Genomic DNA, 25,829 nt, shown 5'->3' with positions numbered 1-25,829 from the left:
TTCCAGTTAGCAGATGGGAGGGGCTGGGGCTGCCCAGCCTAGCCTAGCCCTTGACCCCCTTTCCTGCAACAAGGGGTCTATTCATGGTTTCTGAGCAGAGTTCATTGTCTCTCTTGTGTGTGTATGAGTGTGTGTGTGTGTGTGTGTGTGTGTGTAGGGCAATGAAGGGAGGAGCCGTGTGTGAAGTAATCAATGCTGATCCAAGAACAGAGCCAGGACATTGCCTAGCAGAACCCCAGGCTTTCATCAGTGCCACTGACCCACATGGTAAGGCTACACCCTGTTCTGGCATCTCTCTCTTTCAACCCACCCTTGACTCCACCCTTGGGCTTCTTTATTGTTGTTCAGTGCCTAAGTTGAGTCTAATTTCTTGCAACCCCATGGACTGCAGCATGCCAGGCCTCCCTGTCCCTCACCATCTCCCAGAGTTTGCCCAATTTCATGTCTGTTGAATCAGTGATGCCATCCAACCATCTCATCCTCTGCCACCCTCTTTTTTTGCCTCTGGTGCACAGGCTGGATCCTAGAGGGGGCCCGCGTGGCCAGCCTTCTGGTTTCATTTTCCCTGGGGGCTGACATCTATTTCCCTCTCTCATCCCCCACATGGCTAGGCCAGGTGCTTTGCCCATAGGTGACTCTTAGTAAATCATTATTACTCAAAGGGAGGACCTGTGTCATTAAAGACCATTTTTGCAGGCTACCACAGGAGCCTGGACAGGTGAGTATTGAGTTGGGGTAGCGTCCCTGGTGAGGCCAGTTTGTTCGGAGTCTGAATGTCAAGCCAGGCTCCCTTGATCTGAGACAGGAAAAAAGGCTGAGTGTGCCCTGGAATTCTCTCCAGACCAAGTCTGTTGACATGGGAAGGTGGTCTGCAGGGGAGATGGGCATCACTTCAACTTTAGGGACTCTTTCCACTTGACTGGAGTATAATTTCACTGAAGAAAGGATCCATAGCTTTTACATATTTCTAATTAATACACTGGGCTTCCCTGGTGGCTCTGACGGTAAAGAATCTGCCTGCAGTGCAGGAGACCTGGATTCGATCCCTGGCTCAGGAAGATCCCCTGGAGAAGGAAATGGCAACCCACTCCAGTATTCTTGCCTGGAGAATTCCATGGACAGAGGAGCCTGACGGGCTACAGTCCATGGTGTCACAAAAGTCAGACATCACTGAGCAACTAACACACTATTAATATATTATTATACTTAATATTTGTGCTTTACTTTGTAAAACCCTTTCGGCCACATAATCTGTTTAGTTTCTTCCTTCCTCCTTCCCTTCCTCTTTCTTTCTCTGCCTTCCTTTCTTCTTTCTTTCCTTCCTTCTATTCAATGTGCATTAACCGAATTCCCACTTTGTGCTAGGACCTGAGCCAGACCCTGGGATCCTAGACCAGAGAGAAAGGGGAGCAAGAAAGACAAGTAAGGGAGCATAATATAGGGTCACAACAGGTGCCCTGTGGGCTGAAGAAAGCTTCCTGAAAAGATGGCACTTGAAGGGTCCTAGGGATCAGTGTGTGGAAAGGGAGAGCAGTCGCCATGCCTTCATGGAGTGAGAGTGTGTGAAGGTGAGGATGGGCACGTGTGTTAACATGACCCCGAGTCCTGCTGTGCAGGAGTTAGCGCTGGCAGGTGAGGATGGAGAGCTGAGGAGGGTGAGATCACAGAAGATGCTGCGAGTCATGCCAGGGTGCTCCTAAAGGCTACAGAGACCTACTGGGTGCTATGACGATGACATTAGCTTGCTCACGTTTGCATTTTAGAAAGATCACTCCGGCTTGGAGAAGGAATGGAGGCAAGGCTAGAGAGGGGAGGCTACTCAACAGGAAGCTGGATTTATCACTCTTATTTCATAAATGAGAAAATTAAAATATGGAGGGCTGATAAGTTATCACGTTTTTGCCAAGATCTTACTATTACTCTTCTTCATGGGTCATAAACTTCAGACAAATGTCTGACCTACCCTCCTCTAAGCTTTCTTACTCCCATTCCTTTGCCTTCTCAGTACCCTTTTTCTGAAACACCCAATGCCCATATATGTCATTTCAAACCCTATTCATCTATGAGGGCCTGTCTCAAAGGCTGCCTCTTCCAGGAAGCCTTTCTTGATGTTCCCAATAAGAAGAAAGCTGTCCTTTTGAATCCCAGTGGTAGCTGAACGGAACTTCCCTTTTGTCGCTGAACACAACTTACTTTCAAGGACTCACACGCAGATTCTTTGGGTTGGTGGTGGTGGAGGTCCACATTCATTTATCTTGAAGCATCCTCATCGTGGCCTGTCCACTTGGGCTAAACACTATTTACTGGGTGAGTGACTGCATGGGTCACTGGGGAGGGGCTCTTCTTCCTCTGAGATGGGAGGGAATGACGAAGGTGGGATCTTAGGATCTGATGAGGGATGTTGAGGGATTCAGTGGGTGCCCTCCATGCTGGTGAGGGGGCAGTGAAAAGTGTAGGCTTCGGAGTCAGCCCAGTCAAGGCTCGGGTGTCTGCTGTGACACTTACTGGGTGGGTGAGAGTAAGGTGGGTATGGCAAGGGGTTCCAGGAGAGCTGGGAGGCCCGGGGGGCCTCTATGGGGACATACACCGAGTCCCCAGGGTGAAAAAAGACTTGCAAGTGGCAGCGAGGGTGTGGCTGGAGTTAGGGAGTGAGGACTTGTGCTGGGTGGAGATTTTCTTCTTGGTGAGTGACTGACAGCTGTTTCTGCAGAGCCCGACGCTGGATGGCCAAGCCCCCACAGAGGCTCAGGATGCAGAGGAGAGGCCAGAATCTGCAGAGCCAGGAGACTCGCTATGGGAGCCTGAGGCCCAGCAGCAACCCAGTAGGCTAGACTGGGCCACCGGGGAATGACAGGGTGGGGCAGTGAAGGGACGATCTTCCCACATCCCCAGCTTCCTTCTCCCCAGACCTTCCTAGGTCAGCCTTAAATGACTGATGGCCAGAGGCTTTCTCACTATCCATCCTAGACTGCTTTCTCTCTGTTTCCCATTTGGGGGCTTGAGTGGGCTCTGAGGCTCCTGTGATCAGAGCTCTGACCCCCCCCACCCATCCCTTGATAATGGGTCGGGGGAGGTGGGCAGGTGCAGTGGGGCAAACTCCTGCCGCCGCTTGGTGGCTGTCTGGTCCTTGAGGTGCAGTGGGCTGGTGGGCAGGGGCAGGACCCTCAGACACTCCTCTGCCCTCCCCACAGTCTCTGGGGCAGGCGCTGGTGTGCCGGGCGGTGCTGCTGGGCAGTACTGGGGGCCCTGGGGCTGCTGGCTGGTGCAGGCGTTGGCTCCTGGCTTCTAGGTCAGTGCTGGGACCTTCAGTGGCTGGGGGAGGGACAAGAACGGACTCTGGGGGTGCTGGGAGGGAGGAGCAGGAAGTGAGCGGGTGTCTAGGGCAGGTGGGATGACTGCCTTTTCCATCTACTCTGACAGCAAGTGGAGACGGGATGCAGGTCAAGCTGGAGGGCCTCAGGCTCTATGCAGAGGAATGTTTTCGTCCTATAGTGAGAAATGTGCTTGAGCAGGTGATCCAGGGAGGCCCTGGTCAAGCTTCACCTGGAGATCTTTCCTAGTGTGAGAGAGAGACAGACAGACGAGACAGAGGGCGTGATGCCTCTCTGCGTGTTGGGAGGGACCTGCCTAAAGCAGGGTGGTAATAGGAGTCCCCAGAGGCTGCCTTCCCTCCCTCTGCAGCAGGTGTCTTGTTCTGCGCCTGGGCCCCTCCTGGGGGAATCCCTTCCTTTCCCAGCCTCTTCTCTGTGACCCTCTCCTTGTCTTTGTCTTCTGAAGTGCTGTATCTGTGGCCCGCTGCCTCTCAGCCCACTCCTGGAGCCCTGCAGGATGAGATGACTTTGAACTGCTCCGAGGCCAGCAGTGAGGAAGCCCTACTCCCCTCGATTCCCAGAACAGGTGAGCCACACCCCAAGGTGGGGAGACTGCCCTCCCCACCCCCCAGGCCCAGGGCCCCTGCACAGTGCTAGGATCCTTCCAGTTTGCTGTCATCCACCTGCATCTCCTGTGCTGTGAGGGTGAGGCCCTGGTCCAGCCTCCAGAAGCTGATCTCTGATTCAGGGCTTTCAGCATTTCCCAAGGACTGTTTTGATCCCTAGTGGGGGCACGCCTAAAAACCCAGGCTGCCAGAAGAGGTGGCGACTTGCCATCTGGACAGAGGGAGCCTGCCATGCAGGGCAAGAGGAGCCAGGTGTGTGTTGGGGGTCAGTGTGTGGTGGACACAGGTCTTGACCCAGTGGCAAAGAAGGTGTAGAGGGCTGGAAACTTCACACCACACTATCTCCCCATTCCCCACCCCTCATTTTCTCCCCTCCCCTCCAGGTAAGGGTGGAGGGTCAGAAGATACCATGCTGCCAAGGCTGGGGTTAGAATCATTTACAGAAATTATTTAGGATTGGCTTGCCTGCCTTTGCTAGCTGTGTGTGCCTCTGAATACATTGCTTCTTTGAGCTTCCATGTCCTTCTCCATGAAATGGAGATAAAAATATTTACTGCACGAAGCTGTAAGCATAATAAGAGCATAAAGTAAAGGAGCTTACCACAGAGCCCGGAAAAAGCAGATGCTCAATAAATGGGCACCATCAGCAGTACTGTCACAAGATTTGAAATCTGCTGCTGCTGCTGCTGCTAAGTCGCTTCAGTCGTGTCCAACTCTGTGTGACCCCATAGACGGCAGCCCACCAGGCTCCCCTGTCCCTGGGATTCTCCAGGCAAGAACACTGGAGTGGGTTGCCATTTCCTTCTCTAATGCATGAAAGTGAAAAGTGAAAGTGAAGTCGCTCAGTCGTGTCTGACTCTTAGTGACCCCATGGACTGCAGCCTATCAGGCTCCTCCGTCCATGGGGTTTTCCAGGCAAGAATAGTGGAGTGGGAAATCGGATGACCTGGCTCCATCACCTGCAGATCCTGTGACCTAGGGCAGGTCGCTTGACCTTTGTGCCTTACTTCCTGCTGCAGAATGGGGAGGATGGGCATTCTCATGCCATTGGGCGGCTGTGACCCTTGGTGATAGAGCACGTGTGAAAGTGTTTGGTTAAACACAAACCTGAAGGGTAGCACAGAGAGGGGTTCTTTTGTTCCAAGCATTGGCTGGCTCTCGGGGAAACAGGGAGCCCGACACTGGGTGACCCAGGCGATCATGTAGGTCTCTTCAGGGCCCATGGTGAGGGGTCCAGTTCCTCCATCCCACTGCAGATGGGAAATGGCTTTCATGCCAGGGTCTCAGTATGTTTCAGAATAAACACTTCTGAGGACTTCTTGCTGGAAGTACAGCTGAGGGCCCGGCCACACTGGCTGCTGGTCTGCTACGAAAGCTGGAGCTCTGCCCTGGGGGCGCGGGTCTGCAGGAGCCTCAGACATCTTAGGTAACTGGGGCTGGGCTTGGGGCCTGGGGAAGGTGGAGGGTGGGTAGGTTGGGGAGGGGCTTTGAAGACCCTGCCTGCTACCATCAGAGTACTCAGGAAATGACAAGAGGTCATTTTGGTTGTCTCCTGGTCTCTGGGCATGATGGTGCCCCAGCCTGTTTCTCTCCTTTGGGCATCCTTGCTTTTCAACAAAATATAAATCCCAGCAGAAGTCACTCATTGTCAAAGTCTTGCTCAGTCACTAGCCTGGTGCAGTATCTCCTGTACATTCTGTTATACTAACCCCCCGCCTCTTGTATTGCCATTTAAAGCCAATTTCCTCCCATTTTATTTCCCTTTGCTATCAAGACTCACTCACTACAAGGCAGTGAACCTGTCTGACATCAGGCTCAACAGTTCTAAGGAGTTTGCTCAGCTCTCTCCTAGACTAGAAGACTTCCTGGAGGAGGTGTGGCAGCCTAGGTAGGGCTTCTCCGGAAGGGGTGGGCTTGGGGGTGGGACTGAGTGGTGCCCTTCACTTCCATGAACAACCCAACAAAAATCTTCCTATCATGGGAGCCTAGTGGTAAGAACACCAGAGGCGTAAGATAGGATAACAGAGAGGAATATTTCATTTCATACAAGTTCTGTCCCTATACATAATTTATTTGCCCCTCACAAAAATGGCAGGATTGGGTGTTATTGTCAGAGGATCTGAAATGGTACTCTTATTCCCATTTCACAGATGGGGAAACTGAGACTCAGTGAGGTAAAGGGGCTTGTATAAGGTCACAGAACTGATAATCGGCCAAACCATGTCTTGAAATCAGGCTCTTGCCTTCAAACTAGTTCCCCTGACCCCTACCACACTTTATTTGGATGATTCTGGTATCTCAGGAGAGAGATAGTGGACTGCTTGGAACCCAGAGACTCTGCAGAGAAGAGAGGGTTCTGGAACGGACCTTCCCCCGATCCTGGGGGTGGCCATCCTCAAGCTTTCCAGCAGTCCTTTCAACCCTGCTCTGAAGCCTTCTCACCTCTGCAGCCACTGCTCCTGTCTGAACCTTGGCCCCTCTGACCCAGCTCCTGCCCCCTGATGCTCCATCAGGGGAACGCAGCGCTCCTGCCTTAGATATCTGAACAGGCAAAGGGAAACAGCCGTGGACAGACTCGGCCAGGAGAGCTGGAGGGCTGTGGGTTTGGGAAACCAGTAGCAACTGAGGATCCAGGCATTGGATGCTGGGGGCAAGAGATGAGCAAAGGGAAGAGAACTTTGGTCCAAAAGGAGTGGAGGTTTATGCTAAGAAAGAGGAGGGGAGAGGAGGGTGGGCTGTGAGGACACAGCGCTGGGCAGAGGGCTTGGATTAAGTGGAGTCAGCTTGGGCTGGAACAGGAGGTGAAGGACCATGTCCGTTCACTCACTCGCCTATCCGCTCTGAGCATACCTGGGGCTTCAGTGGGAACAACTAAATTTTTACATCCATCAGAGCTCCATTTGTACTTCTGGGCTCTGCCCACATCGACCCCCTGAATGGTCAGGCAGAGCATGCTTACTTCCTGGGAGACCTGCTATGAGGAGGGGTCTGAAGGCTTGGGTGGGGGCGGGAAGCAGACAGCTGTGGCCACTGAGCGGCCCTGTCTGCTGTCCCCCAACAACACCCCCTCCTCCAGGCCCCGAGGGGTGTTGGGCTGGACTGGGCCCCTGTCCAGCTCCTTGCTGGTGCTGCCTCTGTTTTTCAGGGACTGCTGTGCTTCTGGTCAGATCATCTCCCTCAAGTGCTCCCGTGAGTCCCCTCCTGGGTCTGGGAAGGAGGCGGTGGGAGAAGGAGGTCTCCCTCATGCCCCTGGGGTGGAAGAGCCCCAGTGGGAGTCTCACCTGGGTCGGGGGGGATGTCTTGCCCACCCACACACTGGGCCCTTCCTGCAGACACAGTTTTGCTGGAACAGAGCGTCGCCCCATGGACACCTCTGTTCTGTCCCCACCCAGCTGCTGATCTGGGCAGGTGACCTCCATGCCTTATTCCCCACCCTAGCCTCTGACACACCCTCCCCTTCTTCCAGAGCACACCAAAGGGGGAGCAGCAGCTTCCAGAATCTAAGGAGGGCGAGGACTAGGGGCCAAGTGGGGGACAGTGTGTGGAGTGCCTTTCTCCCATCTTCCCAGTCATCTAGCCATCTTCACGTGTCATCTTTAGTTCAGTTCAGTCGCTCAGTCGTGTCCGACTCTTTGCGACCCCATGAATCGCAGCACGCCAGGCCTCCCTGTCCACCACCAACTCCCAGAGTTCACTCAGACTCACGTCCATCGAGTCGGTGATGCCATCCAGCCATCTCATCCTCAGTCGTCCCCTTCTCCTCCTGCCCCCAATCCCTCCCAGCATCAGAGTCTTTTCCAATGAGTCAACTCTTCTCATGAGGTGGCCAAAGTATTGGAGTTTCAGCTTTAGCATCATTCCTTCCAAAGAAATCCCAGGGTTGATCTCCTTCAGAATGGACTGGTTGGATCTCCTTGCAGTCCAAGGGACTCTCAAGAGTCTTCTCCAACACCACAGTTCAAAAGCATCAATTCTTCGGTGCTCAGCCTTCTTCACAGTCCTACTCTCACATCCATACATGACCACTGGAAAAACCATAGCCTTGACTAGATGGACCTTAGTCGGCAAATTAATACTCTACTTTTGAATATGCTATCTAAGTTGGTCATAAGTTTTCTTCCAAGGAGTAAGCGTCTTTTAATTTCATGGCTGCAGTCACCATCTGCAGTGATTTTGGAGCCCCAAAAAATAAAGTGTGACACTGTTTCTACTGTTTCCCCATCTATTTCCCATGAAGTGATGGGACCGGATGCCATGATCTTCGTTTTCTGAATGTTGAGCTTTAAGCCAACTTTTTCACTCTCCTCTTTCACTTTCATCAAGAGACTTTTGAGTTCCTCTTCACTTTCTGCCATAAGGGTGGTGTCATCTGCATATCTGAGGTTATTGATATTTCTCCCAGCAATCTTGATTCCAGCTTGTTTTCTTCCAGTCCAGCGTTTCTCATGATGTACTCTGCATATAAGTTAAATAAGCAGGGTGACAATGTACAGCCTTGATGTGCTCCTTTTCCTATTTGAAACCAGTCTGTTGTTCCATGTCCAGTTCTAACTGTTGCTTCCTGATCTGCATACAGATTTCTCAAGAGGCAGGTCAGGTGGTCTGGTATTCCCATCTGTCTCAGAATTTTCCACAGTTTATTGTGATCCACACAGTCAAAGGCTTTGTGTCATCTTTGAGTGTCATCTTCGTGTGTCATGACAGGCCCCCATTTAACCTCTCCTATGGCCCAGGCATTTTCTTAGGTCCTGTGGCTCCATGGATGATGCAGTCACAGTCCCTCCCTTAGCGAGATGGCCTTTCTGCTCCATGCTTAGGACAATGGAATGATAAACGGGAGGCGTCCACACTCCCTGGCAGACAGCACCATGCTGACAGCCACCTCTGTGTCCATCTCACGGGTGCTTCTCTGTTTGCAGAGTGTGGGGCCAGGCCCCTGGCTTCCCGGATCGTGGGTGGACAGGCGGTGGCTCCTGGGCTCCCGGCACACGTGCGGGGCCTCCGTGCTGGGCCCGCGCTGGGTGGTGACCAAGGCGCACTGCACGCACAGGCAAGTCTGCATCTGCTGCTGCTGCTAAGTCGCTTCAGTCGTGTCCGACTCTGTGCGACCCCATAGACGGCAGCCCCCCAGGCTCCCCCGTCCCTGGGATTCTCCAGGCAAGAACACTGGAGTGGGTTGCCATTTCCTTCTCCAATGCATGAAAGTGAAAAGTGAAAGGGAAGTCGCTCAGTCCTGTCTAGCTCCTAGTGAAACCATGGACTGCAGCCTACCAGGCTCCTCCGTCCATGGGATTTTCCAGGCAAAAGTACTGGAGTGGGGTGCCATTGCCTTCTCCACACAGACAAGTCTGGGGCCCCCCAAAACAGGAGGAGGGCACCTCTGGGGCCTTTTCTGTCAGCCGTCGGTTATGTCCTGTATAAGACGTCCAATTGTCTGCCGGCCACGTCTGGTGCGAGTGGGCCCCGGGGTGTTTGTGAAATTCTCCCTGTTCAGTCCTGTCGGAATGGAAGTAATAATACAAACATTGGTTCTTTGGCTTCATTTGGTTTTCAAGGTTTTAAAATGCTTTCAAAATAAATAAATAAATAAATAAAATAAAATGCTTTCCCACTCATAGCCCTCTGTACTTAATGTTTATCAGCACCATAATTAAATCAGTTTCTATGTGATTCTTTATGTCCTTCCTCCCCTTCAGACTGGAAGCTTCATGGGGGCAGGCAAGAGTCTTGTTTACCACAGAATCCCTTTGTGGATTTCCCTTACCTTGTTCCCATGGCCTAGAACAGTCCTGAAATACAGGAGGTACTTAATACTGGTTGGAAGGAAGGAAGGGTTCTCTGCCCATCTTCTTTGATGGCAGGCAGGGCAGGTCGTGTAACCCTCATGTTACAGCGAGGAAGCCAAGGCCAGGAGAGGGGAAGTGGCTCCCTCGTGATTGCACCTAGGAAGTGGGGAGACCACACCTAGGAAATGGGGAGACAGTGCTGAGCGCAGCCTTGCTGACTCAGCTCAGAGCTCTCATACTACACGAGGCTCTTCCTTCAGTTCAGTTCAGTTCAGTTCAGTTCAGTTGCTCAGTCATGTATGGCTCTTTGCGACCCCATGAATTGCTGCACGCCAGGCCTCCCTATCCATCACCACCTCCCAGAGTTCACTCAGACTCATGTCCATCGAGTCCATGATGCCATCCAGCCATCTCATCCTCTGTCTTCCCCTCCTCCTCCTGCCCCCAATCCCTCCCAGCATCAGAGTCTTTTCCAATGACTCAACTCTTCACATGAGGTGGCCAAAGTACTGGAGTTTCAGCTTTAGCATCATTCCTTCCAAAGAAATCCCAGGGTTGATCTCCTTTAGAATGGACTGGTTGGATCTCCTTGCAGTCCAAGGGACTTCTCCAACAACAGTTCAAAAGCATCAATTCTTCGGCGCTCAGCCTTCTTCACAGTCCAACTCTCACATCCATACATGACCACAGGAAAAACCATAGCCTTGACTAGACGGACCTTAGTCAGCAAAGTAATGTCTCTGCTTTTGAATATACTATCTAGGTTGGTCATAAGTTTTCTTCCAAGGAGTAAGCGTCTTTTAATTTTATGGCTGCAGCCACCATCTGCAGTGATTTTGGAGCCCCCCAAAATAAAGTGTGACACTGTTTCTACTGTTTCCCCATCTATTTCCCACGAAGTGATGGGACCGGATGCCATGATCTTCGTTTTCTGAATGTTGAGCTTTAAGCCACCTTTTTCACTCTCCTCTTTCACTTTCATCAAGAGGCTTTTTAGGTCCTCTTCACTTTCTGCCATAAGGGTGGTGTCATCTGCATATCTGAGGTTATTGATATTTCTCCTGGCAATCTTGATTCCAGCTTGTGTTTCTTCCAGCCCAGCGTTTCTCATGATGTACTCTGCACAGAAGTTAAATAAGCAGGGTGACAATATACAGCCTTGACGTACTCCTTTTCCTATTTGGAACCAGTCTGTTGTTCCATGTCCAGTTCTAACTGTTGCTTCCTGATCTGCATACAGATTTCTCAAGAGGCAGGTTAGGTGGTCTGGTATTCCCATCTCTTTTAGAATTTTCCACAGTTTATTGTGATCCACACAGTCAAAGGCTTTGGCATAGTCAATAAAGCAGAAAGAGATGTTTTTCTGGAACTCTCTTGCTTTTTCCATGATCCAGCAGATGTTGGCAATTTGATCTCTGGTTCCTCTGCCTTTTCTAAAACCAGCTTGAACATCAGGGAGTTCACGGTTCATGTATTGCTGAAGCCTGCCTTGGAGAATTTTGAGCATTACTTTACTAGCGTGTGAGATGAGTGCAATTGTGCGGTAGTTTGAGCATTCTTTGGCATTGCCTTTCTTTGGGATTGGAATGAAAACTGACCTTTTCCAGTCCTGTGGCCACTGCTGAGTTTTCCAAATTTGCTGGCATATTGAGTGCAGCACTTTCACAGCATCATCTTTCAGGATTTGAAAGAGCTCCACTGGAATTCCATCACCTCCACTAGCTTTGTTTGTAGTGATGCTTCCTAAGGCCCACTTGACTTCACATTCCAAGATGTCTGCCTCTAGATTAGTGCTCACTTCCTTATTTGTTGCAAAACCTGGAGGGTGTTATGCTGGAGGGAAGCAGTAGTGGCCGATGACCATGGCGTCTCACTTCTCAATCCATCAGGGCCTGAGCATTTATTAAGCACCTACTGCATGCCCAGTGTCTTACCAAATGCTAGGGCAGATTTGAAAAGGCTTGAGTCCTGGGAACTTGCAGCCCAGTGATGGGGCCCCACTAACAGCCTCTCTGGTGGCTTCTTCCACCTGCCACCTCACCCATGTCAGCGTCTCCTGCCTCTCCTTCCCCCGGGCTCAGCGTGGCCTCCGTGTGCAGTTTCAGGCTGTCCTGCCTGTCCAGCTGGTGGGTCCATGGTGGGGCTGGTCAGCCACAGAACGGTCAGGCCACACCAGGGGGCTGTGGTGGAGCGGATCATCACCCACCCTCTGTACAGCGCCCAGAACCACGACTGTGACGTGGCCCTCCTGCAGCTCCACACCCCACTGCACTTCTCAGGTGAGGCTGCGGTGAGGGTGGAGGGTGGGAGCTGCGAGGGTTCCTAAGACCCCCCGTGCTGTGAACCTCACAATGGTCACTTCATTTGGGGAGTCATGGACTCTGGCATCACGGGGACCTTGGGTTGCACCAACTCTTCCACGTGCTCTTTTGGGGACAAAGGGTCTGGCCCTTTTCATAGCTGGGTGGCAGGTGGAATTTGCCTCGAGGTCCCCAGAAGAGCTTCCCAGTGACTCCATCTCCAGCAGGCTGCTCCACCCAGTTCCCAGGCTGGTGCCAGGTTCCAGCCGGGTTAGGATGGATGACAGTTAACTATATAGTTAGTTACTGGGCTTCTTACGTGGCCCTAGTAGTAAAGAACCCGCCTGCCAATGCAGGAGATGAGAGAGATGCAGGTTTGATCCCTGGGTCGGGAAGATCCCTGGGAGGAGGGCAGGGCTACCCACTCCAGTATTCCTGCCTGGAGAGTCCCATGGACAGAGGAGCCTGGCGGGCTACAGTCCGTAGGGTTGCAGAGTCAGACACGACTGAAGCGACTTAGCACACAGCACGTGTAGTTAATAGGATAACAGTTAATAAGTAGCACTATGTTACTAAGACTTACTTTACCAAATATCCTTTCACCCAACCACCCATCCTTGTAACAACCCTTTCACCTCCCCATCCTCATAACAAGCCTGACCGGGAGCTGAGGCAGGTGTGTACAGATGAGGGAAGTGACTCTCTCCCAGTTCAGGAAGCAAACAGTTCCTGGGCAGGGCGCCTCCTCCACAGTGTCTGCCCTCGAAGGCCAGCTCGCTCTTCTGCATGCACGTGCCAGGCAAGCACATGCACCTGTGCATGCCCTCACACACTCGTGCAAGGCTCACATAGGTACACAGGCACACCTACTCCTGTGCATGCTTACTCTCACACCACACGCACGCACACACACACACACACACACACACTCATACACACTCAGCACACCTCCTTTCCACTGGTTCCTGTTGGGGAATCCCTAGCAACACATGTTGCTCTATACTGTTTACAGAGTCTACCGTATACGAGTGCTCTCTGCACTGTAGTTCAGCAGCTAATGCTTCTAACTTGACTTAAATATACTTAAAGGGAAATTTGAGGTTTCCACCAGACTGGAGATCTTATGACTTAGAGTGAGTATAACAACCACAAAAATGTACAGACTGGAAGCAAAACAGTGCTCAAGTCCCAGCTTGGCACTGTGCTCTGCAGAACTACTGACTCAGGCTGCTCTCTCTGTGCTTAGAAGGGGAGGATGGAAGTCCAGAGAGGCACAGAGCGGCCCAGACAGTCTCTCTGTCCTCATTGCAGAGGGGCTGAAAGAGAAACGAAGAGGAAATACTTTCTCCCAGTGAAGTGGTGTTTATCTAATGGCAGGTCTATACGCTCTGTAAAATCAGGTTCAGGCTCACCCATAGAACAGGTCCCATAGGTTTGGAACCATGTCCCAAGAGGATCTAGACACCCTGGGGAAAATCCAAACAGGGTCCTCATTAGGAGAGGTTAGGTACAAGCGCCCAGCACGAGTTTCCATCCCTCATTGGTCCCAGGTGGGAGGTATCACGTGTACCCCGCCCAGCCTAGGACTCCAGGTACACAGCAGTTTCCACACTGTCCTCTGCGTGAATGGTGACCCCCAGGTGGTACAGAGCCTGGCCTGCACAGTCACGCAGGAAGCTGGAACTAGGACTGTTTGAAGAAAGGGGGGAGGAGGACTGGCTGGCCTTGGTCCTTGCACCCAGGCTCGGGGGCAGAGGGGCGGAGCCTGAGTGGGGCCCAGGACCACTGCCTCTCTGCACACACGGTGGGCGCCATGTGCCTGCCGACCCAAGAGCGGGATTTTCCGAGGGGCTCGGAGTGCTGGGTGTCTGGCTGGGGCCACACTGACCCCAGCCACACTGAGTCAGCTCCCAGGGCCCTGGGTGCACAGGATGGGGGGTGAGGGGGTGGGAGGGGAGGCATCTGTCCCCAGAAGTGAGGCACCAGGGCCTCTTCCTCCCTGGCCACAGGGCAGCACGAGCCCCCTTCTCCTCTGGCATCACCCTCGGTTAGACAGGGGGGCCCCAGAGTCCTTCCGGGAGAACAAACTGGTATTTTCCCCCGAAACCCAGGCCCTTTCTTCTCCCTCCCCGCCTCCCAGGAGTGCCAGGGCCTCAGCATCAGGGTGTATGTGTGATGCATACCCCTCCCTAAAGTCTGATGGACCCTCCTGGCCAGAGTCCGGGGCTTCCATGTCCCTGGGGTCCCTGAGGCCCTCTAGCGCCTCCGCCTCCCCCGCCTCCATCTGTGACCCTCCCATCTTCCATCTACCTCCCTGCAGCCCGCAGCTCCGACATGCTCCAGGACTCTGGTCCCTCTTCTCAGCACCCAGCTCTGCAACAGCTCTTGCATGTACAGCGGGGCCCTGACGCCCCGCATGCTGTGTGCTGGCTACCTCGACGGGAGGGCAGATGCGTGCCAGGTGTGGCCGAGGGCCTGGTGTGGGGCAGGGGCTGTGGGCTGGGTGCCTGGCCGATGTCTTCTCTGGTAGCAGAGGAGGAGCCCAGGCAAGTGGGCAGCGCAGTGAGGGTCAAGAAGGGGTGAGGCGAGATGGGATTCATCCTGGAAGCAGGACGGCTTGGAGTGCAGGGTGCGTGCCCAGCCTGGGGTGGGGGCGGGGAGCACGCTGGCGCCCCTCCACCAGGAGGGACTTAGCTGCCCGCTTCTCTGTGTCCGGTGGCTGGATCCCTCAGGGGGACAGTGGGGGTCCCCTGGTGTGCCTGGACGAGGGCATGTGGCGCCTGGTGGGGGTGGTCAGCTGGGGACACGGCTGCGCAGAACCCAGCCACTCCAGAGTCTACGCCAAGGTTGCTGAGTTCCTAGACTGGATTCAGGACAAGGCGGCGCAGGTGAGTGGGGGCAAGTGGAGAAGACCAGTTTGTGAAAGACCCAACCCTCCGAAACCGTGACCCTCGCCCCTTAGGCCTGGGCCCTTCTGGGGGCGGGGGAAGGTTTCAGGCTGCAAGGAGGAAGTGATGCTTATGACAGCTGAATCCATTCTATCAGTTCGGGAAGAATAGACCCGAGTTCATAGCCCAGATTCCTAAGCTTGGTAAACTTCAGTGTCCTGGTTATAACCATCCAGTCTATCTTATATGGTGTGATATGTGAAGATTACATGAAGTAAGGCCTGCCCAGCTTCAGGCTTGGAGTGAGTGACCCAAGTGTTACGATGCATTTATTTATGACCATTACTCTTCCCTGGTCCCGCCTGCCCTCCCTGTACTAAGGAGAGAGCTCAGCATCTAGCAGTCTGGTTTCAGCAACTAATTCATTCTGTGTGGTCCTGAGCCAACCTCTCCACTTCATCCTTACAGTGGGAGAGGCAAGTAAGAGAACAACAGCATGTGATTTGTATAAAGTCCTTTACAAATGCAGGGTGTGCGTCTTTCTGCAAAGTTGGGCTCAGGGCAGGTAGTGGATAATACACTTTGTAGAGTTTACAGGATACCTATGTATCCATCTTCTCATTCAAACCTTAAAAAAACCCTAGAGAAATGGATATGCTAGTCCTGTTTGATAGAAGTGGAAATGAACGAGCTGAGTGGTTAAGTGATGTTTAAAAAAATTGTTCTTGGAGTATAGTTATTTACAGAAGTGTGTTGGTTTTGAGTGTACAACAAAGTGAATCTGTTATACAGACATATATATCCACTCTTTTTAAGATTCTTTTGGACACATACACACAGCTATATATGTAAAATAAGTGATCTATTACAATGCTAGCTGCTTGGCTCATGGAGGGAGGAGCCTCGCTGTGGATCAGCTCCTTTCTGTTTCAGCCCAGGACTCCCTTCCGCAGTCCTATTGATTAGTTTTTCTCCATCTCACTACACACCAGCATGTTTCCTGGGCTCTCTGGCAGGTCCACTAGATGGAGGAGAAGCAGCCCCAGATGCAGAAGACATGGATCTCTTTTCAGTGCACAGGAGACAGTCACCACCCACCGGCCAGACTCCAGGCCACTGTGCCTGTCTCCGTGGGCCCTGATTTCCAGTCTCTCTGTCTCAGTGGAGCACCTCAAGGACGGGAGAGAAGCTGGGACTGGGCTGGGAAGATGGGGGAGCAGAGGGCTGGGGCAGGGGGAGCAGCTAGAGAGGAAGAGGCTGTCGGTGGCATCAAGGAGCCTGCCCTTCTACCCCATCCCCTCTGCGGTCCTGTGCGCATCTTTGGGAGGACGCCCAAGCCTGCCCTGGGCCTGCCTTCTTCACACTCTCAGGCCGGGGAAGTGCCTCCCCAGAGACCCAGACTGGGAAGCTCCTGGGCAAATGGGGTCAAGACTGGGTCAGCCCAGGTTCAGCCCACGGAGCCAGGATCCTCCCCTCTCCCTGTGGATCTCACCTGCTTCCTGTTCTCACTTGGCTCTGGCTGGCTCTGCTGCTCTAAGGCAGGAGACCACTGTAAGATTACTCCACTCGGCATTGGAACAGTGGGGAGGTTTAAAATGACAGTTCTGTGAACTGGTCCAGGACTTCCGGTATTAAAGCGAAGTACGCTCTCCGTCTCCTCCTCCTGTTCCCCCTTCTCTCTCTCACACGCCCACGGGAAGGTGGTAGTAGAATAATTTCCTCCCATGCATGTTTCTTAAAGCTCTGGAGCTCGTCTCTCTAGTGCTTATCTATGTACTTCTTGACATTTGGTAGGACTTCCCTCGTAGCTTCGAAGGTAAAGAATCTGGCTCCAGTGCAGGAGACCCAGGTTTGGTCCTTGGGTTGGGAAGATCCCCTGGAGAAGAGAATGGCAATCCACTCCAGTATTCTTGCCTGGAAAATTGCATGAACAGAGGAGCCTGGAGGGCTACAGTCCATGGGGTCACAAAGAGTTGGACATGACTGAGCGACTACATTTGTTAAATCTACATGTCATGATTGGCAACAAACAGAATGCTCCAGATATCCAGGTGCTCTGATCCTGCATGTCTGAGGGCCACTGGGTCACTGCTCCCTCAGGGAGGGTCTGGTGGCCCACAAGACCTATCTCTCCTCAGCTCTTGTTTCAGGACTTGGTTTTCTGGCTTAGGGAGATGTCTTTCTGCGTTTCGGCCCAGTTAGCATTTTCCTGGTTAAGCTTCTCCCTGACTCTCTCCTCTCTAGCAATTAAAAGGCAGTTGGCATCTTGTTTCTAAAAACTGCAATGAATTTTTTATGGTGCTTACCCAAGGAAATGCAATTAGCATTTAGCAATAACACAACTTTTTTCATGAGTTTATTAGCATTTTTTGAGGGGTAGTACAAATGAAGATTCATTTCTGGAGGGTCTGCTTCCTTTGCAGGAAGTGCTTAAAAAATAAGGGCCACAATTTACTGTGGTATTATCACCTGGGGAAGTTGTTGCTGGGAGTCTGCTGCCAAATTGCAGAAGCAACATGGGAGGGGCCCCAGCAGCGGGGAGGTAGCCTCACCCTGTGTTCTGAGAGCCCTAACCTCCAGCCCCCATCCTGAGATCAGCATTTACTCCTCTGCTCTAAGTCTCCACTTCAAGAGGCAATTCCAGGGCAGCCTATCTCCCTGGGCAGGCAAGAGTTACCAGCAAATCCATCAGCAATGGTCTTTTTTGTGTTTCTGTCCTCCCCTATATTTGCTTATTTAGAAGGTTTTTATTTACCATAGTCATTATGATCTGTTAATAATCAGTAACATTTGGATACTACTTTACAGTTTAGCAATCCTGCTCACGTGGTATCTCATTTAAATCTCACACCATCTATGTGATGAAGATATTATTTTGCCCGTTTCGCAGGTGAGAATATTAGTTCAGAAAGATTTAAGTGACTTCCCAGCACCAAACAGCTAATAAGGGCCAAAGCCAGGATGGGAACCTTGAGTCTTTTTATGCCAAATCCATTTCACTGTTTGGCACACAGATGAACGAGATGATCCAATATTGCACAGAAGTGTAGAATAGAGGGCTGGTTTAGTCACCTGTCCATAGTAATGCATAGCTATGTCTACTTTTTATACGCGAGGAAATCAAAACCAGGGAAGCTGAGTAGCTCCTGCTAGAGTCCCTTCCTGAGCAATGTTCTTACAGTCAGTTCTGCATGATCTGACTCAAAATGTTACAAATGAGTATCTTCCACAGGAGGACAATAAAGAGAATGCTGGTTAGAGAAATTTGCTAATAGCAATTCCCTCTTTGCCTATAGATGGCCCTGGTAGATTTCACCAGGCTACCAGTCAGATCTACAGACTCAGAGGCTCTCATCTGCCCTTCCGGCACTGGCACCTGGCAATCCAGCCCTTAAAAATGAGAAGTGAATGTCCTGGGCCGGCTGCTAGAGAGCAGGGCTGGAGATGGGAGTGAGGGAGGGTGCGAAGATTCAGGACTGTAAGGGTTTTAATGAGGACCAGCTGGGGTGCCCAGCTGTGTTACGCTCTGCAGGGAATTCAGAGGTAGAGAAGTGGCTGCCTTATTGGAGCAATGAGACATTTGCAATAAATTATTAGTGGCCAGCCATGAAGCTGAGTGGCAGTAATTGCTAAGGGAGCTCCAAGAGCCTGTTGTTGACTAAGTCAGGGCAGTTCTGTGTGCAGGAAACCTGTCTCTCTCCCCAGGGATTCAGCTTCCCACCTGCCTGGGGAGAGCTTGCAGCTTCCTGAGGCTTCCCAGGAAGGGGGGCTCCTAACTGCCAGGGCAGAGCTCTCCTCTTATCTACTTGTTCTCTGTGCTTTGGGGGTCTGGAGGGTACTGCAGGGTGCAGGCTCTCTTCTTGTTAGACTTTGGGTAGAGTCCTGCTTCTCCTGGGAAGACTTGCCGTGAACAAGGGGGCAGCCCTGTCATTCCTTGGGAACATTTCTCAGGCTGTCTCCTGCATTTTATATTTGGACTTGTTGGGTTCACCCACAATAGGAGGAAACTGGGTGTTATAAATGCTAAAAGCTGGTGTATCGGCTGTCAGGAGATGCTTTTCCTGAGTCTCTTCCTTGTTTCCTCTTGTCTCCCTTCTCTACCTTCTCCTGACCATACACTTAGGCCTCTCCTGGCTGCTCAAAAGAGAACCCACCCACACCTGCTCCCACTCTTTCACCTCCCTCGGCATCCTGGGTCTGGATCCCTCTCCACCTCCCTCCTTAGACACACCAGAATGTGTCTTTGGGTTTGCGTCACCCCAGGGCCCTGCTTCCTGCTAAACTCACTGGAGCCCAGTGTGGTTGATGGCCCTTTAAGCTGTGTCTTAAATACCTCCACCCCTAGGAAGGCTTCTCATAGTAGGTGGGGGAGCCGCTTCTTACTGAGAGGTGAGGCTGGCGTCTCTTACACATTCCAAGGCCAGGAAAGGGAGACCTGGAACCACGGTAGGTTTCCAGTGCCCTGGAAGCCCCAGGGCTGAGCAGTGTAGGGAAATCTGCTGAGAGTCTTCTCCTGGGGTTGGTACTGGGATGGACCACGCTGGGGACTCAAACAGAATGGAGAGGAGTTGTGACTCCAGAAGGGGCCATCTTCCACTAATGTGATTGGAAGGCCAGGGCTTCCACAGGACTAGGCTTATCTTCTGAGCATCTTCTATTCTGAGGAAGCTCTGGCATCTGATGGCAGACAGTCCTGTCTGCATCTCTAACCCCTTGAGAATGTGCTGTCCTGAGCTTGTGACTCAGCCTCCCTGGGGTTTGGTCTCCCATCTGTCAAATAAGGGGTCTGGGCAAGGGGGTCTCCGTGGGATCTGCCTTGTCAGGCTGGCTATAACATAAACCTCTGTTGCCTTTGGAGACATCTATCTGTCCACAGCGTCCTCTGGAGACATCTATCTGTCCACAGCGTCCACTTGGGACCCCCATGGAGAAGGCCCCTCTGCCTGGGACAGATCTAAAGAAACAAGCTTGTTCTTGCTTCTTAGGCTCACGCCAGGGCTGTGCTCCGACTGCCCTTTGGGTCCCTGGGAGACTGACGCCCCAGGCAGAAGATTTTAAAGCCATCTTTCCCCTTGTCCCATGTGCCCTGGTGAAGGGCTCAAGGGCACGTTTTCTCAGGGGCTCCCCAGCTTACTCCCTGACACGCCAGGCTCTGGGTGGGGTTCCATGGTGCCAGCTCCCTAGAGACAGTGAGGGAGTTTCCTCCCTGCCCTGAAGACCGTGGACACTTTCCTTCTGCCTGCTTTTCCTTGGCATCTCCTGAGCTGCCCAGAGGATGCCCTGCTCTCCAGCCTTTCCTCCTCCATATGGCTCAGTGGCGAAGAAAGTTCTTGGCCTGCAGAACCATGACCAGGAAGCCTGGGTCCAAGCCATCCTCTTTCCAGTGCTGTGTGCCAGGCACACCAAGGGCAGCGTCTCTCCCACGGCCCCTCAGTTAGGGGGCCCCATCTTTCCAGATTGCCCAGGACTGTCCCAGTTTTAACGCTCTGTGTCTCCAGAAATCTGCAGTTTCTGGGCAAAGCAGGATAGTCACGCCAAGTCCGTCACCTCTTCTCTGTATAAAAGGCAAGATCTAGTGCCCTTCAGCCTCCTCCCATCCCTCTTTGGTCTGTTTGAGCTCAAAAGAAGCCAGGGAGGAGAAGGCTCCTTGGAATTCTTGAGATGTGGACTCTTTTACAAAGACGGTCACATCAGCTGATGCTGCATTGGCCCAGAGGCTATTGGCCCGAGAGTCCCTCCTTCTGTGGGGTCTGTAGCTCAATTGACTGCCCCTCCTTTCTCTCAGTGGTCTCTCAGCTGGCACCCAGGGCAGCCACACCTCATCTGGCTTAGTGTTTGGAATAAATAGCCTGGCCCCTCCAGGCCCAGAAGCCCTGCAGTCTGGGGGAGAAGGAGGTGAGGCAGAAGCAGGACTGCTCCCAAAAGCCAGGGACGCTGATGGCCGAGTTTCCCTTGGTCTCACTGATGTCTGGTCTGCAGAGCCTGGACCGGGGCTCTGCCTGTGACAGGAGCTGGCTGTCAAGGGAGGGGGCTGGCACCCCCACCTGAGACGGTGGTTCTCTGCTCCTGGCCTGTGGCTCCCGGAGGGGACTGGGGAGGAGCAGAGAAGAGACTGCCAGACTGCGGGAGCCCGCGGGGATTTGGCGGGGTTTGTTTTTCCTCCGCGCTGTCTGCAGAGGTGAGGGCATGAATAAAAGAATGAGAAAGATTTACTGTTCCCACCGCTTGGCAGTAGCCCTGTATTTGTACAGGGGATCCGAGGCGGGAGCGGGTGGGGGTGAGGCTGGCACTCAGAGACAGCCAGAGCCTTGTCAGGCTTTCTGCCAGCACCCTGGGGTGAAGATGAAGGTGAGGCTGGGAGGAGTCTCCTTGGACCAACTCTCCAACCAGCAGGGGCCAGAGAGTCCCCTCCACCTACTCTGCAGCCTTCCCCCTGCAGGAACCCAGAGCAGACAGCTTGCGTCCTTGAGTCTCTCAGTCCGGGTGCATGTTCTGGACCTGACGGGCTTCTGCAAGTGGGGACCCGAAAGAAAGGGCCTGGGGCTGGGCTCGTCTGTCACACCTTGTGTCTGAGAATGGACTTTCCTCACGGCCTCGCCCGGCCTGGCCCTGGGATCCAGAGCCTTTCAGCTGAAAGTGGCTGTGGACAGGGTTCACTCTCACCTCTGTGTGTGTGTGTGTGTCAGTCGTGTCTGATTCTTCGTGACCCCATAGACTGTAGCCCACCAGGCTCCTCTGTCCATGCGATTCTCTGGGCAAGAATACTGGAGACGGTGGCCATTCCCTTTCCCAGGGGATCTTCCCAATCCAGGGAGTGAACCTGGGTCTCCTGCATGGCAAGCAGATTCTTTACTATCTCAGCCACCAGGGAGGCCCTTTGCATGTATGTCCATGGCTATACAAGAGTGTCTTGATGACACTGTCCTTTCCTGGGGTCATCAAAAGATGGGTCACTTTTTGAAGCAAGTCACTTTTAATGGGCCACGCTGGCATTGGGAGGGAGCAGAGAGAGGAGAGTCTGAGTGACTTGGGGTGGCCCCTGGGAGGTGGTATGTCTGGAGGTCTGTGTGCCTCTGTTTCTTTCTCTGAGTGTGTGCACGTGTGCATCTATGAACATGTCTGTGTGCATCTGTGTGTGTCTGGGTGTATTTTTGTCTGGGTGTCTGTATTTGTGTGTCTCTGTGTGTGCGTGTGTTCTGTGGGAAACCTGGGGGGACTTGAGAGGAGAAGCGGGAAGGGGAGAAATGTGAGGAGCCTGGGGAAGCCTCGGCTGGATAAACCCCCTAACCCTGAAGAGGCAGATCTGATTCTGGGCAGTTTCCTAATGAAGGGCCCCCACCTCTTTTATTGCCCCCTCCATGGTCAATGTCAGGGTCAATGTCAGAGAGACTTCTCTGGTCCAATCTCCATGGGAGTTGAAATTCATGCCTGTCCATTAATCGAGGCAGAAAAAAGATACCAGAAGGGGATGGCCTCCCTGTGCACCCCCACTCCTCGGAAATACTGAAGCAGGGCACCCCGGCCACATTTCAGGGAGCCCCACTTTTATCAGCCTGGCCCCCACGGTGGTCCCCGGGGTCCTCCTACCTGGTGGAAAAATACCCAGAGTGATTCTTCAGGATTTCCATTCACGAGGTCTCTCAGAAATTAATTGAGATAAACGTGGAGAAAAAGACTAGTGTACAAATAGCTTGTGCTCCAGAACTCTCTTACAGAATTCAATAAAGACTGAGGAGAGTCAAAGCTAATTAGGAAAAACAGATGTATAGGGTCAAGGAAAGGCAGTGGGCAAGGGATGGGGATATGGATCTGCATGTGCTTTGGAGAGAGCTGAATTAAACCAGCCCTGGACTGAATTGTGTCATTTCCCTGTTCCAGTGTGTTGAAGCCCTAAGCCTCTGTGTGACTGTATTTGGAGAAGGGCCTTTAGGGAGGTAATTTAGGTTAAATGAGGTCTTAAGGGTGGAGCCCTGATCCCATTAGGACTGGTGTCCTTAGAAGAAGAGGAAGAGACACTGGAGCTCTCTCTGCTTTTCTTATTCACGGGGAGAAGAGGCCATGTGAGGACGCAGCAAGAAGGTGGCCATCCACTCTCCAGGAGGGGAGTTCCCACCAGAAACCCACCCGGATGATGGCGTCTTGATCTTGGACTTCCAGGCTCCAGGACTGTGAGAAATGGATTTGTTCTTTGAGCCACCCAGTCTTGGTTCTCTGTTATGGCACTCCAGCAGACTCATGGGGAGCCCAGGTGGCTCAGCAGTAAAGAATCTGTCTGCCAATGCAGGAGACATGAGTTTGATCTCTGGGTCAGGAAGATCCCCTGGAGAAGGGAATGGCAACCCACTCCAGTATTCTTGCCTGGAAACTCCCAGGGATAGAGGAGCTTGATGGGCTGTGGTCCATGGCGTTGCAGAGTCGGACATGACTGAGCAGGAGCACAGGCAGACTAGTAGAAAACCAAATCACCATGGGACACACTCATAGACCAGTATAATCAACACCAGAGCAGCCCCGGGCGCTCGAGCCTGCCGTGCAGCCTGTGGCCCTGGCATTCCTCTTACCGTGTGTGGGGAGCATTTAGAGGAGGCTGGGTGGGAGGGGAGAAGTGTGCTGGCCCCAGAGCCCTGAAGTCTGGGTCCTAATCTGTGGCTTAGTAACCAAGCCCAGCTGTCACTGGTCCTTGCTGAGTTTCTATTTTCTCCTCTAAGTAACGGGACTAATAATATATGTCCTGTGAAACTCACAGGGCAAATGGGAATACCAGTAAAATTAAATAATGAGAATGCTCTGGAGATTGTGAAGAGCTAGGCAAATGTGAAAGGTTACCGTTCTTCACCTGTAGTGACAAACCTGCCAGAAGTCACATCTATTCAGTCAAACCCCATTTATTGAAGGTCATCTTTGTACTATGTCCCCTCTAAGCCTAGAGTACCCAGAACTGAATAAAGAAGCACTGCCTTCAAGGGGTTTGTGATCTAGTTGGAGACACTCACTAAAAACAGGTCATAATTATTATCTGCTATACAACACAAATATGGAATATTTGGAAAGAATTTGCTATAACTACCTTACAACCTTTATAGATAGATGCTTATTGCCGAGAAAGAAATGATATGGTAAATGTAGAAATTTTCCTACTATCTTAGCATGTAAGCTTTCAAGAAAACCAGTGGAGGCTAACAGTGTTTTGATTGTAACCACAGAAGTGTGGTTTCCATGCCAACATATTTGTGAGAATGAAAAGCTCAAGACGAAATACTGCCTCAGAAATCATAGTATGGCTAGCTCGCCTTGGTTGAGCCATATTCTCAATAGAAAAGGTGAGCTCTCTCCCTGTCCCCCTTACCCCCAATGCCCGTGCCTGGCCGTAGTGTATGTGCTCCCAATGTATACATGAACACAATGGTGGGTAAAAGTGGGGGAAGTCCCGGGGTGGGGGGGGTCAGATCAGGGTCTTCTTGGAATCCTGAATGCTAACCCTGGCCCATCACTTTATGTCCCCGAGTCTCAGTTTCCTTGTCTGTATGATAGGAGTAATACTGCCTTAAAAGATTTATGGCCTTATACCTGAAATGATATCAAAGGTATTATTATCTTGAAAGAGTGAGTAGCATTGTAGTCACATAGGTACCAGTCCAGAACACAGCTCAGCGTGGCAGGGCTTTCCCATGCCTGTAGGAGCCAGGCCAGCAAGGCTCTGGAGGCTGCCTGCAGTTTGACACCTGCCTTTAGTTCTGTGCCTGGCCTGTCTCAGCATCTCCCCTGCTGGCTTCTGACCATGCCTTCCTCTCTCCCTTCTCTCCTCTCCCCTTTCCTCTTCCCTCGATGCCTTCCTTTCCTTCACTGTTATTGAATACCTGTTGTGTGCCGGATGTAATAAAGATAAATATCTCACTATTCCAATAGAAGCTCGAGGTCCTGTGGGCACTTGGAGATGTGCACCAGTCCTTTCAGGACAGGGTCAGGAATAAGGAGCCTGGATTGGGCATGGCGTTGGGTAGGGGATTCCGCTTGAGTTGGACCTGGACTGAAGAGATGTTAGCCGAACCGGGGCAGGACCGAGCGGATGTGACTGGGAAGGGAAGAGAGAATGACGGCATCTTGGGACAAGGGAAGCGCGTGAAATACCTGATATTTCTGGGCAATGCCAAGTCGTTCTGTGCAAGTAGTCCTACGGTGATGGAGCGGGAGCAGGTCTGATGCCAGTGAACACTACGTGGGGATGAGCCAAGGAGTCCTCACTTTGTTCTGTGGGAAAGGGGGAGGAGCCTGAAAGTGGTAAAGCTGGGGTGACTTGTAGTCAAATCTTGTGAGAACCTGTGAATGTATAATGGAGACGTTGCTCTGGAAAAGGCATGCAGGGGGCTCTGAGGGTGCACTGGCACCCCATTATAACCAACTGAGTTGGATTCCAAACTTCTTTATTTGGGACCCTTAAATATATGAGGCAAAAGCAGTGTTTTGTTAGTATGCGTTTATAGTCCCAAATATGTGATATCTACTTAGTATAAAATCAGTGTGACTGATAACGTCATTTTGATGAGCATAGGAATTTTTAGTCAGGGACTGTGCATCAGATTGCAGAGTAATATCAGTTTCCCGACTCAGTTTACTCCCAGGGTTTGGTTCAGTTGCAAAGCACCAGGAAGTCCTGACTTACACGTTTGTGTGCCTGCTTAGTCATTCAGTCGTGTATGACTCTTTGCAACCCTTTAGACTATAGCCCACCAGGCTCCCCTGTTCATGGGATTCGTCAGGCAAGAATACTGGAGTGGTTTGCCATTTCCTTCCCCAGACTTACACATTTAAGTAGTGGATCATAGCAATGGGTTTTTCACAACTTGACTTTTAGTCTCAGTAGACTCTTTAATTAAAAGAGGAAAACTTCGCTCAGAGACTTGCATAAAAATGTGTTAAT

The 25,829-nt window shown here is 52.0% G+C and overlaps 1 protein-coding gene across 1 annotated transcript; it reads left to right on the top strand.

Moving 5' to 3' along the window:
* The first annotated feature begins 1,592 nt into the window (after window positions 1-1,592).
* TMPRSS5 (transmembrane serine protease 5) lies at window positions 1,593-25,111 on the top strand. Its single transcript, XM_040257787.1, is given in 14 exon segments — window positions 1,593-1,632; window positions 3,236-3,289; window positions 3,778-3,897; window positions 5,225-5,363; window positions 5,712-5,825; window positions 7,083-7,126; window positions 8,857-8,911; window positions 8,913-8,987; window positions 11,823-11,859; window positions 11,861-12,002; window positions 13,823-13,961; window positions 14,367-14,484; window positions 14,756-14,911; window positions 24,818-25,111. Coding segments are annotated over 14 exon segments (1,527 nt in total).
* The last annotated feature ends 718 nt before the right edge of the window (window positions 25,112-25,829 follow it).

This window comes from Oryx dammah, unplaced genomic scaffold (genome assembly GCF_014754425.2).
Source record: "Oryx dammah isolate SB20612 unplaced genomic scaffold, SCBI_Odam_1.1 HiC_scaffold_17, whole genome shotgun sequence".
Classification (NCBI taxonomy): Eukaryota; Metazoa; Chordata; class Mammalia; order Artiodactyla; family Bovidae; genus Oryx; species Oryx dammah.
Note: the sequence above shows the minus strand (reverse complement) of the source record. Positions and strands in the feature narration are given on the sequence as shown.